The sequence below is a fragment of the Neofelis nebulosa genome, chromosome 10 (assembly GCF_028018385.1).
Source record: "Neofelis nebulosa isolate mNeoNeb1 chromosome 10, mNeoNeb1.pri, whole genome shotgun sequence".
Lineage (NCBI taxonomy): Eukaryota > Metazoa > Chordata > Mammalia > Carnivora > Felidae > Neofelis > Neofelis nebulosa.
Window position 1 is genome coordinate 15788270 of NC_080791.1, and position 14554 is coordinate 15802823.

The 14554-nt window shown below is 42.8% G+C and overlaps 1 protein-coding gene across 1 annotated transcript; it reads right to left on the reverse strand.

Annotated features, from left to right (window-relative positions):
* Positions 1-30: 30 nt before the first annotated feature.
* On the reverse strand, positions 31-12480 carry MPZL2 (myelin protein zero like 2). The gene is made up of 6 exons (XM_058686901.1): positions 12059-12480; positions 10908-11074; positions 10415-10625; positions 7509-7656; positions 4472-4547; positions 31-2253 (listed from the first exon to the last, which is right to left on the reverse strand). Exons 1-5 carry the CDS (start codon positions 12114-12116, stop codon positions 4484-4486), a joined length of 648 nt encoding a protein of 215 aa, XP_058542884.1. The 5' UTR covers positions 12117-12480; the 3' UTR covers positions 31-2253; positions 4472-4483.
* Between the last annotated feature and the right edge of the window lie 2074 nt (positions 12481-14554).

A 14554-nucleotide genomic window follows, 5' to 3' on the forward strand; every position in this document is an offset into this window, starting at 1 on the left:
CAATTCCCAATTATCCGAAGCAATGTAGAATTCTTTATCCAGTATAAACATTTATTTATCCAGTATAAACTAATTTCACCCATTATTGACTTCCAGGCTCTAAGAAAATTTCTCAGTAATGATAAAGTACATAACCATGTGTTTTTGAGTTCTTGCTATGTAAACTTTTTAGATTTGTATGTAAGCAAATTATACAATTGATAATTCTTTACTACTAAAGGTTATTTACATATGTGTTTAGGCACAATAAAAAATAAATTACCATACAAAAGTTCTCTTTAGGAAAAAGATACTGAACAATAGGGTCATATTAACCCCTGAATATTTAGCCAAGACACAAGCTACAAGTTTTGCTGAAAAGATTTTCCATGAGGTTTTAACTACTTCATTACACTTTTGGGACACCATTCAGGCCATCTGTTTGAAAAAATATTGTTATTTTCAAAGGTTGAATTATGGAGAAAAGTAGAAAATGTAATTTAAAAGTAATATAGACCTGAAAGCCAACTTTTAGTTTTGGGGCACCTGGGTGGCTCAGTCGCTTAAGGCATCTGACTTCAGCTCAGGTCATGATCTCATAGTTCCTAAGTTCAGGCCCCACATCATGCTGCACTGACAGCGTGGGCCCTGCTTCGAATCCTGTCTCCCCTCTCTCTCTGCCCCTCCCCCGCTAGCTTGTACTCTCTCTCAAATAATAATAATAATAATAAATATTTTAATGTAACTTTTAGTTTCCAAATTGAGTGTTAAAATTTTACTTTTTTCGTGTAAAAGGCAAAATGAGATAGGTAGAGAATGAATGCAGAATCAAGGTTCATATGAATATTGTACCAATTTTTCTAAAAAGACTAGAAAAAACATTCAAAGTTCAGCATATTTAAATACAGAAAACCTATTTGAAAATTCCAGTTTGTTAAAAGAAAGAACATCTTTGGCCCAGTCAGTGAAAACTGAAGTTATTAGGCTATAAAGATGGGGCGGGGGTGGGGGCAACTAAACTTTCAGATGTTTTCTATTTTCTTAATAAATGCTGCTATAACTTAAGTTTGGAAAGACACTGGGAGGTTAAACACTTTTGAAAAAGCACTTTTCTTTCCATAGCCTACTTATAAAGTTTGCTGTCTCTACTGGCATAAGGGAAGAAAGAATAAAGTTGGTTTCATATTGTTAGTTTTGGTATTTCTTTGCCCCATACCAAATCCTCCCTCCCTCAAAACAAGCAAATTAAAGCAAAAATAAAATAATATAAAGAAAAGGAAAGGAAAGGGAAAAAAAATAATCTCATCCAGTTCTCAGAGCTTTATATAACACTGTACAAAATTATCATCACTTAGTCTTGATTTTTTTCACCAGCCCTAAATTTTTATAGTCATAATATACTATTCCAGAACCTTCTGTGTAACTACTTGATGATTTCCAGTCTGCAAAAGAGCACAGATTTTGCTCTGTTGTGATAACTGAACAGTAAGCTGAACAGTATCCACTGCTCACGGAAGACTTGCTCTGTTGGTTGTTTTTTCGGAACACAGAGAAAAAAGGTGACAAGTGATTCATCCTGAGGTGGCATTTGTCAATCCATAAGCATTTACATAAACTCTTCTAGCTACTCTGTGATTTAGATTTGTGCTAATTATAAATGTGGGATCAACCAAAACAAACAATCATCTGGCATACTGAAAGAAATTCAATAAAACAAGATGTGTCCCATACTCAAGGAGAGCCATAAAAATCAAACTGTTGAAGAACGGGATTTAGGGTTTCCTGTTAATTGATCAAAAACGGCTGAGAGAATTGGCTCATCTTTTAGTTGAGACTGAGAAGGAAAAAGTAAACACATTAACCTTAGTAGCAAGAGTGCTGCTCTGAAGAAACTAATACGTTAAAGGAAATGTCATGACAGACAAGATGGCTTTCATCTCATTTGACACCAATGGGCGTGCATACAATTAATAATCCCCAAGGAGTGTTCAAGGGCAAAAATGTAGTTTCTCAGTATAAAAAGCTCACGAGCATTTGAAAAGTATTTGCACTCTGAAATTAAATAAAACCGTAGTGATGGGCTGTGTGTGAGTCTCCCGGTATCAGCTCAAGAGGGCCCTGGGCCTATGCTGGCTCCAGAGAGACGTTGCTTCTCTGGGTGGTTATGTACTGCAGGGCTGGTTGGAAGACAAGTCACAACTGGTAAAGCCAAAGAAAAGCTTCCATTAACTTCAGCTTATCCTAGGGTGCTTGTTCTTGGGAATCTTCAGCTTCCTGAAATACAGAAGTTTAAATGGATTATTCACGTGGGAAGAGTGCATAGAGGTAACATGGAATTCCGAATTACATCTATTTTATCGAATGTGCTCTCTACTGTGAAGGAAACTATTCTTAAACGTACTTGTTCTCCTTCTAATTCAACTTTTAGAAGATGTTTCCCGTTCCTTAACTACATAGCTCTCAGTGTCCTTAATTCATAGCTTCTGCCTTGCACAGACACTCAGATGATCTATAGCTCGATCACACACATGCATGCCTTCTCTCTCTCTCTCTCTCTCTCTCTCTCTCTCTGCCCCTCCCCCACTCTTTTATATAAAAAAAATCAAGCACACAGAAGAATAGAAAAGACAGTGTATAGAATTCACCTGTCACCTAATTTTAAAGCATTTTTTGCCTTATTTTCCCAATATTTGGTACTTTATTATATATAAATACATATATAAATTTATATATGTATTTATATATAATAAAAAAACAAATATAGGGAAAATAAATTTATATATAACAAATGTATATATAAATGTATATATAATAAATATATATAAATACATATTTAAAATAGGAACATTTTCCTCTATAACCACAATACCTTTATTATACCTAATAAAATTAACAGTAATTCCCTAATATTATCCATATTCAAATTTTCATATTCAAGACTCCCAATTGTCCCCCTCCTAATCTTTTTACAACTACTTTGTTCAAACTAGTATCCATCCAGTCAGGACATGCCGTCACAATGCACTTGATCATGTGAGTTCCTTAAAATTTCTTCTCATCTCAGGGTGCTTGGGTGGCTCAGTTAGTTAAGCATCTGACTTCGGCTCAGGTCATGATCTCACAGTTCATGGGTTAGAGCCCATGGGTTGAGTTCATGGGTTTGAGCTGCCCACTGTCAGCGCAGAGCCTGCTTGGGATTCTCTCTCTCTCTTCCTCTCTCTTGCTCTGCCCCTCTCCCCCTCTCTCTCTCTCAAAATAAATAAACGTTTTTAAAAGTTTCTTTTCATCTCCATCTTCATTTTCCATGACCCGGACTTGCTAGAGAATCTTCTTGGTTTTTTTGTCTTTGTTTATTTTATTTTTAATGTTTGTTTATTTTTGAGAGAGAGACAGAGCGTGAATGGGGAAGAGGCAAAGAGAGGGAGACACAGAATCCAAAGCAGGCTCCAGGCTCTGAGCTGTCAGCACACAGCCCAACGTGGGGTTCGAACTCATGAACTGTGAGATCATGACCTGAGCCAAAGTCAGACATTCTAACTGACTGAGCCACCCAGGTGCCCCAAGAATCTGCTTGGTTTTTAAAAGACAATAGCCCTTGGTAAAATCTCTCTGATACCAAATTTGTTCTTCTGGGTTTACAATAGAATCATTTTTCTCCATATTCGATTTTATAAGTCCTTGAGACTTTTCACTGAGACTTTAGGCTACAAAAATATGACTCTTTTTGAAAATAATAATAGCAGGCCTATTTCAGAGAATAGAAAAAAATTCCGATCATATGAAAAATAAGTCATCGTATTTTTTAAGCATAATAAGCCTGAAAACTGGTAAAATAAAATTACACGCTACTAAAATGGGATTCCTATTCCCAATAACTAGATGAAAGGAGTTGAAATCAATTCCAAATAGTATAAAAGTTCTCCTGCTAAAATGTCAGGCCATGTCAGAGTTCCTGGGTGGCTCAGTTGGTTAAGCATCCAACTTTGGCTCAGGTCATGATCTCACGGTTCAACAGTTTAAGCCCAATGTCGGGCTCTGTGCTGACAGCTCAGAGTCTGGAGCCTGCTTCGGATTCTGTGTCTCTCCCTCTCTCTGCCCCTCCCCCGCTCATGCTCGCTCGCTCGCTCTCTCTCTCTATCTCTCTCAAAAATAAACGTGAAAAAAACTTAATAAATAAAAAATAAAGATTTATTTACATGTTGAAAGTTAATTTATTATTCGTGGTCATGGTAAACATAACCACAAAGCCTCAGATAATCTTAGAATTTTCCATCTTCAACGGCAGTAGGGTCTAACTCCCTCATCCTTTGCACAAAACATACTGAAAGGGGAAGCCATCCATAACACTAATAGAAGACTTTCATCTCCCTGACCCAGCTCCTCTAACGTCACGTAGAAAACACCTAACAGTCCTAAAATCTGGAGGATCCACGTTAGAGATGGGCCAGACAAGGAAGCTAAGGAAAGAAATCAACTCATTTATGAACCTCACCATCTAAGAATGTCAGTCTGCGTCTTCTAAATAAACAGAGACCTTTTTATCTTGGTTGAGCCTTTCCTCTTCTTTTCTGTAACAAAGAAGCAGAAACTAATGTTAACAAGCAAGGGAGGTTAAAAAAAAAAAAAGGCAAGGGAGGCAAATCTTACAAAGCTGCGGTTGATGTATTTTCTCCCATGTTTTGGGTAGAATTATATGCATCTGGGAATAGATCCAAAGTTACCACTAGTGCCGTCTAAAAATGCACATGCTTCCACATGACCCTGGGTATCTGAACTTTGACATGTTTCAGAATATTTTTGGAGGGAAATACAATTTGGGAACTTGAATAAACCTTAGTTTAACATTAGTATGCTGCCTCTAATTCCATTCCTTATTCAGAAAATACAAAGTTTTATGTTGACCTAGAAGTCATCTTTATTGCTTATATTCTGTTCAAGCCCTAACCTCAGGGTTGGGCTCATTGAGCTTCTTCAAATCAATTCCATTTTACTCCAGTAAATATTACTTGAGGGGAAAAAAGAGATGGTGCTGGGACAACTCAAGTACTTCAACTGCAAAAGGATGAATTTGGACTCCCACTTCACTCCATGTGCAAAAATTAACTCGACATGAACCAAAGACCTACTGTAAGAGTTAAAACTGTAAAGCTCTTAGAAGAAAACATGAACTTTCATGACTTTGGATTAGGCAATGGATTCTTTTTTTTTTTTTTTAATGTTTATTTTTATTTTTGAGAAAGAGAAACACAGAGTGCGAGTTGGGGATGACAGAAAGAGGAGACACAGAATCTGAAACAGGCTCCAGGCTCTGAGCTGTCGGCACAGAGCCCGATGCAGGGCTCAAACTCACGAACACTGAGATCATGACCTGAGCCAAACTCAGATGCTTAACACTTAATCCTGGCACCCCGGCACCAGATTCTTAGATATGAATCTATATCTAAGAATATATAGCTTCTGCTATATCCAATAGCAGAAGCAACACAAGAAAAAAATAGATAAATTATACTTCATCAAAACTAAAAAGTTCTGTGCTCCAGAGGACATGAAAAAGAAAGTGAAAGGGCAACCCACAAAGGACAAATAACCCAATTTTAAATGGGCAAGATATTTGAATAGATAGATCTCCAAATAAGATATACAAATGGCCAATAAACACATGGCAAGATGCTCAACATCATTAGTCATTAAGAAAATGCAAATCCAAACTTCAGGGAGATAACACTCCACACCCATCCATCCGCTGGCTATCATCAAAAGGCCAAACAATAACAAGGGTTGTCAAGGATATGGACAAATTGGAATGTTGCTGGTGGAAATATACAATGGCGTAACTGTTTTGTAAAACAGTCTGGCAACGCCTCAAAAAGGTTAACAGAGTAACCATACATTCCAGCAATTCCACTCCTAGGTATAATATACCCACGAAAACTGAAAACATGCCTACACAAAAATTTATAAATAAATATTCATAGCACCATTAGTCGTGTTGGCCAAAGAGTAGAGAAAATCTAAATGTCCATCGAATGAATGGATAAGTAAACTGTGGTATATACGTGCAATGGAATATGACACAGCCATAAAAAGGAACGAAGTGCCATACGTGGACGAACTTTGAAAATATTATACTGAGTCAAGAAGCAGACATAAAAGGCCACATCGGATGATTCTCCATTTATACGAAATGTCCAGAATAGGTGTAGGAATGCTGGCCATACTGCCTCCATCTTTGCCCTAGCATCTTGCTGTTGTCTGCTTGATGACCTCGTCAGGGATACATGTTCTAGAGTAATGTATAAGATGTAAAAGGTTAATGTATAAACTCTAGGGTCACCTTCTAAAACCAGAATGTCCAGGGAATCTGTTCTGGATTTCAATGGGCCCATTAAGACACCAGTGCAGATAACATAGTTTTCTGCAAACGCATGGATAGTGCCATAAGGTCTGCTAGACATTAGCCACCAGTCACGTATATGCAAACACTCCCCCGCATGTCCAGCTCCTTTAAAGCCAGTAAGCTAAAACGCAGGGCTTCTGAGGAGACTGGCTGCGCAGCTGTCCAGATGGCGGTCCTCCTGATCCTCCCTGGCAGGAAGTCACTTAACATAGAACTCTGCGTATTCTGTATCTCTTCCAGTTTCAAAGTGCCTTCTCAGTCTCGGGGCGGGGCCGGTGGGGGGGGGGGCACTTTACGTTCTCCTTGCCTTCGAACAACAGGCAAATCCATGGAGACAGAGAGCAGATCAGTAGTTGTCAGGGGCAGGTGGAAGTGGAAAATAGTGATGGCTAAAACGTATGGAGTTCCTTCGGGGGTGATGAAAATTCTGGAATTAGTGGTGATGGTTATGTAACTTGGTGAACATTAAAAAGACAAATTTTTATGATAGGTAAATTTCATCTCAAAAAATATATATTTTTCGAGCACCTTATATCAGCATGGCTGACTCTCCTAGGCACTGACTCACGATGCCCCTGCTGCCTGCCCAGCAGATTTTACAAACATACACTTTACATTAAAAAGTAAGGAATAGCAGGGGCGCCTGGGCGGCTCAGTCGGTTAAGCGTCTGACTTCGGCTCTGGTCGTGATCTCACAGTCTGTGGGTTTGAGCCCCGCGTCGGGCTCTGTGCTGACAGCTCAGAGCCTGGAGCCTGCTTCAGATTCTGTGTCTCCCTCTCCCTCTGCCCCTCCCTTGCTTGTGCTCTGTCTCTCAAAAATGAATAAATGTTAAAAAAAATTTTTTTAAAGTACGGAATATCCTAGCAAAGCTTCACATAAGCAGATTTTGACAATATCAAATCCTCCATAATAAAGAAAGCCTCTAATGAAATCTTCTATACAATTAAGAAAGCTTTTGTGAAGTTACCAGATCACACCCTACTTTCTCCATCCTGTGAATCTGAATTCTTTTATAAGATTCACTCGGAGGGAAAAACATCTCTTCAACAATCATTTTGCCCAAGTGTAAAATACCAAGAGTCACAACAGAAGAGGGTTAGAGGAAGACTGCCCAGAACTGCCCAGCCTTACGATTTTATCTCCACCACTTTATGAGCTCTTTCGGCCCATCGCTTTTTCCGGAAATGCTGGACGAGGACCACCACGATTACTATTGTGACCATGAGGGCACAGGCAGAGCCAATGGCCAGAGCCAGAAAGTAGATCTCAGAGAAGCGTACTGTAAGGACAAAAAGAGGATGTCATGATTCTCAAAAGAGAAAGAATATGATGAAACCTAACGATATAAGAGGGATGTAGTTTCAGCATTAAATGGAATCTTCCTTTCTCCTACCATACGATCTCGTGGACTCTAGCAGCAGTAAGGAAGCTACGAAGGCTGCTCTCGTGGTTCTCAAACTATGGTCCCACAAGTAATAGCAGCACTCTGCAGAACTTTGGAATGCAAATCATCAGGGCCACCTCAACCTCCTGAATTGTAGGTGGGGCCCAGCAATCTGTTTTAACCTGTCTGTCCTCCAGGTGATTCTGATGCTAAGATTCCGAGAACCACGGAGCCAGTAAACCGCCCAGTAGGGTAAGGTTATTGCTGACCTAGCCAAACCCAGCGTCCAAACTGTTTCTCCTAGATTCCCTCTCACCTCTGGCATTCATCCGGTCATTTATTCAGATTTATTAAGGGCCTACTATGTTCAGACATTGCAACGGAAATACGAAGCCAAAAAAGACGTTACCTTCAAGGAACTCATACCCACTGGGAAGATAGGCAAGTAAATCTGTAACTATAGTCCAGTAGATAAAATGATGCAAGAGGGAACCCAGTGGGAAAGGTCCCTAACACCAGGCAGAATCTGTGAAGCCTGGGTCTCCTGCCTTTTAATTTTTTTAATGTTTATTTATTTTTGAGACAGAGAGAGACAGAGTGCAAGCAGGGGAGGGGCAGAGAGAAAGGGAGACACAGAATCCGAAGCAGGCCCCAGGCTCTGAGCTGTCAGCACGGACCCAGACGCGGGGCTCGAACTCACAAACCGTGAGATCACGACCTGAGCTGAAGGCAGACACTTAAACCCACTGAGCCACCCAGGTGCCCTGATTTCTGACTAAAACTTCAATAAACCCTCAGAGCCAGGAAGGACTTTAGAAAATGTCTAGCCCAGGGGCGCCTGGGTGGCGCAGTCGGTTAAGCGTCCGACTTCAGCCAGGTCACGATCTCGCAGTCCGTGAGTTCGAGCCCCGCGTCGGGCTCTGGGCTGATGGCTCGGAGCCTGGAGCCTGTTTCCGATTCTGTGTCTCCCTCTCTCTCTGCCCCTCCCCCGTTCATGCTCTGTCTCTCTCTGTCCCAAAAATAAAAATAAAAAACATTGAAAAAAATAAAAAAAGAAAATGTCTAGCCCAGAAGTTCCCAGCCTGGAGTCTGTGACAGAGGATGGGAAGAGAGCCGGGCCACAAGCCCACAGACTCTGTGTCATAATGTGTGTATGTGTACACTTTTGTGGGAAGCAGAGCCACGACTTTCATTAGGTTCTCAGGGTAGTGACCACAATACATTTAAGAACATGTGTTCTTGTCCAACCTGTTCGTGCAGGTTACACGCAGATGAATTCAGAAACTGAGGTCCAAAGACATTCCATTACGTCTTTTGGTACTCAACTGACTCCTCCAAGGTCACGCAGCCCTACTGATGGAGCCCTGAAGGATGACACTAGGAATGAAAGGAGGAAATCCTACTACTCTACAGGTAGGAATATCATGTGTTAGTTAAGAGCACCCGCCAGAGACAGCTGGGTGAAAATGCCAGCTCCACAATTTACTAGCTATGTGATTTGGGGTAATTAACTTCTTTGAGCCTCAGTTTCCTCAATGTATCAAACAGAGACAACAATATTCATTTATTGAATTCTTATTTAAAAAAAGACATTCGTATCAATTGGTTCCACGCTGTGCCCACACATAATAAACACTCACTGTACGGTAGTTATTATAATTTTCAGTGCAAAAAAAAAAAAAGTTTTTTGGTGCAATTCAGAGTTTGGGGAATTTTTACATTCATTGTCTCATTTTTCCTTCACCATAAGCCTCGCTAGATTATTCTCACTGTAAGGAAAGGAAAAAAAGATTTATTGCCAACCGGTAAATGATAGCAGTGATTCAAGCCCAGATTTACAACTCCTAAGTTTTATGGTCTTATCTGCACAGCTTCCGGGTTTTCCTTTTTATTTTTTTCCCTTCTTTTTATTTTATTTTATTTTTTTAATATAATTTATTGTCAAATTGGCTTCCCTACAACACCCAGTGCCCCGGGTTTTCCTTTATAAGATTGCAAGCACTACAATGCATTAGTCTAGAGTACAGTTTTGGAGTCAAAGATGCTTGGGTTTGAGTTCCAAATGATTCCATTCCCTCAGCTCCATGAATTCAGACAAACGACTTAACCTCTATGAACCTCAACTTCCTCATTAGTAAAATGTGGGGCACTAAGAGCACAAGAAACTGATGCGATATATAAAGATTAAATAACATATGCGAAGCCCCTGACACGTGGGAGGCACTCAATAAATGATCACCACCATCACTGGCATCCGCAGCCTAGGGTGTAAGGATTAAGTGAGATGGTACGGGCCAAGCACAGGACAGTGCCTGGCACAGAGTAGGTACTCGGTAAGTATCCTGTGAATAAGCGAGTGAATGAACAGATCTACTGTTAGCCTTTTATCAGAGAACTGCTTCCTCTCCCTTTTACAATCTCAATGCCACTTCTGTAACAGATTCCGCAGTCTGCTTGCTTAACTTTCTGTTTCTTTCCACAGACAAACAAAGCCTTTCTCTTTTTACCCCAGGACTCTTCAGCCTCCCTCTGTAGATTCCAGACCCGAAGGGCTAGCCCTTCTCGCTACTCTTTCAGCCGTCACAAAAGACCACCCCTCTCCTTTCTATAAGCTCTCAAGCTTCCCAAAACCCTTTTCCCCTGTGTGACCTACCAGTGTGCACGACGCTCAGCCGAATCTCCCCTATCAGCCCATCAACGTCAGGTGGGTTCTTCACCTGGCAGGTGTATGTCCCATTGTCGTCAAACTGCAGCTTCCAGAGGATGATGGAGACGTCGTACCGCTCAGGGTTCCCGTCCCAGACCACTCGATCCTTGAAACGCCCACTCATGGGCTTGAAGGGATCCACATGGTAGTAGAATACCTACAAGGCAGAAGCGGCCAAAAGTCTTCTAATTCGGTGCCGGGGCACGGAGGCTGAAAGGGGAGCCAGCCTCACTGCCCCATATGCGGCTCTCTTCCAAGAACCTCTTGCTTTCCCCTTGATGGACCTCTCAACTCTGCCAGTCATTCTCTGCCAAGAATCGTGTCTCAGCTTTACCCTGTGCTTATTGCTGAGCAAAAAAACACAGGCAGGGCAAGGAGAAATGGACCAGCTTGTCTCCCCAACCAGGGGTCCCCGGGCCTATGCCAATAATCTACTTACAAACTGCTCGGGGCCCCCATCTCGAGGACGGAAGTTCCAGGTCACTGTTAGAGCATCACCCACGGGGGCAAAGCTGGAGAAAGTGCATTTTAACCGAACATCTGTCCCGTTGACAGCCTCCAGCACTTGGGAGGTGTAAATTTCCACAGCTGCTATAGGCCAAAGGGCTACCAGAGAGAAAAGGAGAAAGGAAGATGCAGATTAAGAGAATTTCTGCCGACGCGGCCAAAATAAATGTCTGAGTGAGTCTTGTAAAGAAGTCAATGTCCCGGATCTCAAACTTACTCCATCCTGAGTCTGCATGCTCCCACTTACGTGCAACCGTGACTCAGAATACCACATGGCGAGCCTTCTCGGTGCTCTCAACTTTCTCCATAGTGCGATACCCTAGCCTCGCGGTCCCCGCTCCCACACTGTTGGAACCAACTACAAACGTCGGCAGATACAATTGAAAGCACAAACGAACAAAAATCAAAACTAATCGTAGCATGGATTAGACATGTATTCAGATGAAGCATTATGTATTGTGTGTATAATGGTCCCCTAGAAGGCAAGTTGTCCAGAAAGGGTCCTTGATTTCATACTGTCCCCAATCTTCTGCAGAAATTGAAATTAATTAAGCCCGGACAGCTTCTGTTTGTCTGCACCCCTGGAACCTTTACACCACGTGGCGCTTTTTTTTTTTAACCAGGATATTTACACTTAGAATGTGCATATTGGGGCAGTTTCAAAATCACCGTGGGTCTCTCTCCTTAAGTTTCTCAGCTTTCCCTGGGCTGCTGAGAGTCCCAGACAAGACACACAGAAATCCAAGCGCCTGATCCTGCCTGCAGTGGGAGGTTGAGAGTGGCCACAAAAAAAAAAAAAAAAAAAAAAAAAAAAAGGAAAAAAAAATGGTTTGTAACCTGAGATTAGAAAGCCCTCTCTGTGCCTGAATCACTAGCAGCCCAAACACACCTAAACCTGTTTGTCCAAAATCAGTTCTCCAAAAACAACCCACCAACTTCGGTTTCAGCAAAGTCAAAACCTAAAGTGAACGGCAACCGTGGCTCAGGCTTCCAAGCAACACTCTTGCGACCACCTTGCAGGGTCCGCCGTGAAGGAGGAAATGGCGAGGGACCCCCCCCCCCACCCCTCCCCGCAGCCCTTACCTGTGAGCTGCACGCCAAGGAGAAGCAGCCCAGCACGCCAAGTGCTCTTGCCATACATGAGGGAACCCAGCCCTGGCCCCAGAGACCAGACCGGGCAGACCGAGGGCTCCAACACCCTGCCAAGGCCGCTCCAGTAAGAACTGGCACCTCGTTTTCCCAGAGAGAAGAGCCAGTCCCTCACCTATGGGAACCTGAGCTCCAGTGCCTGTGACTCATCCCTGCTCCGCCGCTGCACTTTGCTGGAATGAAAGGTGGGGCCTCAGCTCCCTACGCCCTCCTCCCTTTCCTCCCTCCCGCCCTCTGAGCTGCAAGCGGTCCGCACACAGTTCCAAACTCTGCGGTCCTCTCTTGACTTTGCAGTTAATCGGCCTGGGCTCTGGCCTCTGGATGGCCTCAGAGACAGCCAGAGGAGGTGGTGCCAGCCTGAAACGTCCCAGGCTGCTTTGGGTTTGGCACGCGCGCGCGCACACACACACACACACACACACACACACACACACACACGGTTTTTTCTAATCAGGCTTCCTGCTCGCCTGCGAAGTGAACTGTTGCAACCACCTTGCAGTGATTGCCCTTCCCAAAGCACCTCCCTGGGGCCGCTTTGGCCTGGGCTGGATTCACAGAACTCCAATCAGAATTCCTTAAGACCCTCTCCAGACAAAAAGTCCTACAGCGTAGACATTTGAGCCAAATGTTACCACAAGGATCTCTGCACCTTTTCCAGCTTGTAGCTTTCCCTGAGACCCGGGGAGGGGGGGCGGGGCGGGGGGGGGGGCAGAAACTGACCGAACAAATGTCAGTGTTTTAATGACCCCTTCACTTGGAAGAATTTAAAGAAGCAGAACACCGTCCCTGCTCACTTACCATCTCGGTCCAGTTTGCAGGTACTTTTCTGCTTCTTTCTTCAACTCCACAATACTCCCATGAAGTGTTCCCATTTTTCCAGAGAGCCCAGGGAAGGTAAGTGATTTGCCCAAATTTGCACAGACAATAGGTAGGAACATCAAAACTTCTCTGGCTCTCAAGTCTAACGCTCTTTCTGCAAAATTATACCCGACGTGGACCAGCAGACCCAGAGGACTCTCGCGGAAGAGGTTTCCATAATAACTTTTTTGGCAGGGTCTGCGTGGCTCAGTTAAGCATCCGACTTTATACCAGGTCAGGTTGTGATCTTGTGGTTGTGAGATCGAGCCCCGCGTGGGGCTCGGCACTGGGCATGGAGGCTGCTTGGGATTCTTTCTGTCTCTCTCAAAATAAATAAATAATCTTTGAAAGAAAAATAACATTTTTGTGCCTCAGATTTCACCTGCCATTTTGAGGGCAGCCATCTGTCTGAAATCTGAAGAGTTGAGGAATTTAAATGAGTAAAGGTGCCTCTTTGTCTGGAGAGAGGGTGGGTAATTGTTACAGATTAATGAAGCAGCATGGCGAAACAGCAGAAGAGAAGGAAGATTCCACATGAAGTTAAGAAGCAAGCTTGACAGGAGTCTAACCCTGAACAGAAACAAATTGCCCGGATTCCCTGGATTAGCAACCTAGAAACTGGAGTGATTCATAACGTCTAGTTAAACCCTGAAACAGAGAAGTTGCCAGAAAAGGAAGGAAGGGGCAGGCTGACTAGGAAAGAGAAAAAAGAGAAAACTTCATAAAGAGGGAGGAAAAGAGAAAATTCCACCGAGGGAGAGGCAGATTGCAGAAGTGAAAAAGAAAAGCCAAAAAGAAAAGCAAAGCAGCAGGAGAAAGATGTCATGATCATGGGGGAAAAAAAAAAAAAAAAAGGTAAACAACAAAACGCAGTTGTTGGGGGCGCCTGGGTGGCTCAGTCAGTTAAGCAGCCATCTCTTGATTTCTTGATGATCTCTTGAGATCAAGCCCCATGATAAGCTCTGTACTGAGTGTGGAGCCTGCTTGGGATTCTCTCTTCCTCTCTCTCTGCCCCTCTCCCATGCCCATGTCCTCTCTCTTTCAATAAATAATAATAAACAGTTTTCAATTTTTTAACGTTTATTTATTTTTCAGAGACAGAGACAGACAAAGTGTGAGCAGGGGAGGGAGAGAGAGAGGGAGACACAGAATTCAAAGCAGGCTTCAGGTTCCGAGCTGTCAGCACAGAGCCCGATGCAGAACTTGAACCCACAAACTCTGAGATCATGACCTGAGCAGAAGTCGGACACTTAACCAACTAAGGTGCCCCTAAATAAACATTTTTTAAAATAAAAAAAATTAAAAAAAAGAAGAGAAAGAACTGAGAAACCCAGGAGCTAACCAAAATGAAGTGTTTCCTAACATGAGTATTTTATTGTGATGAGTGTTCCTGAAAATCGAGTGGCTCCTATGTCGGCTTCTAGACCAGAGATGAACCTAAAATCAGAATGCTGGGGCAATCTTCAAAATGGTGATAGGATTGGGGCGCCTGGGTGGCTCCGTCAGTTGCGCATCCGACTTCGGCTCAGGTCACGATCTCACGGTTTGTGAGTTCGAGCCCCGCGTCGGGCT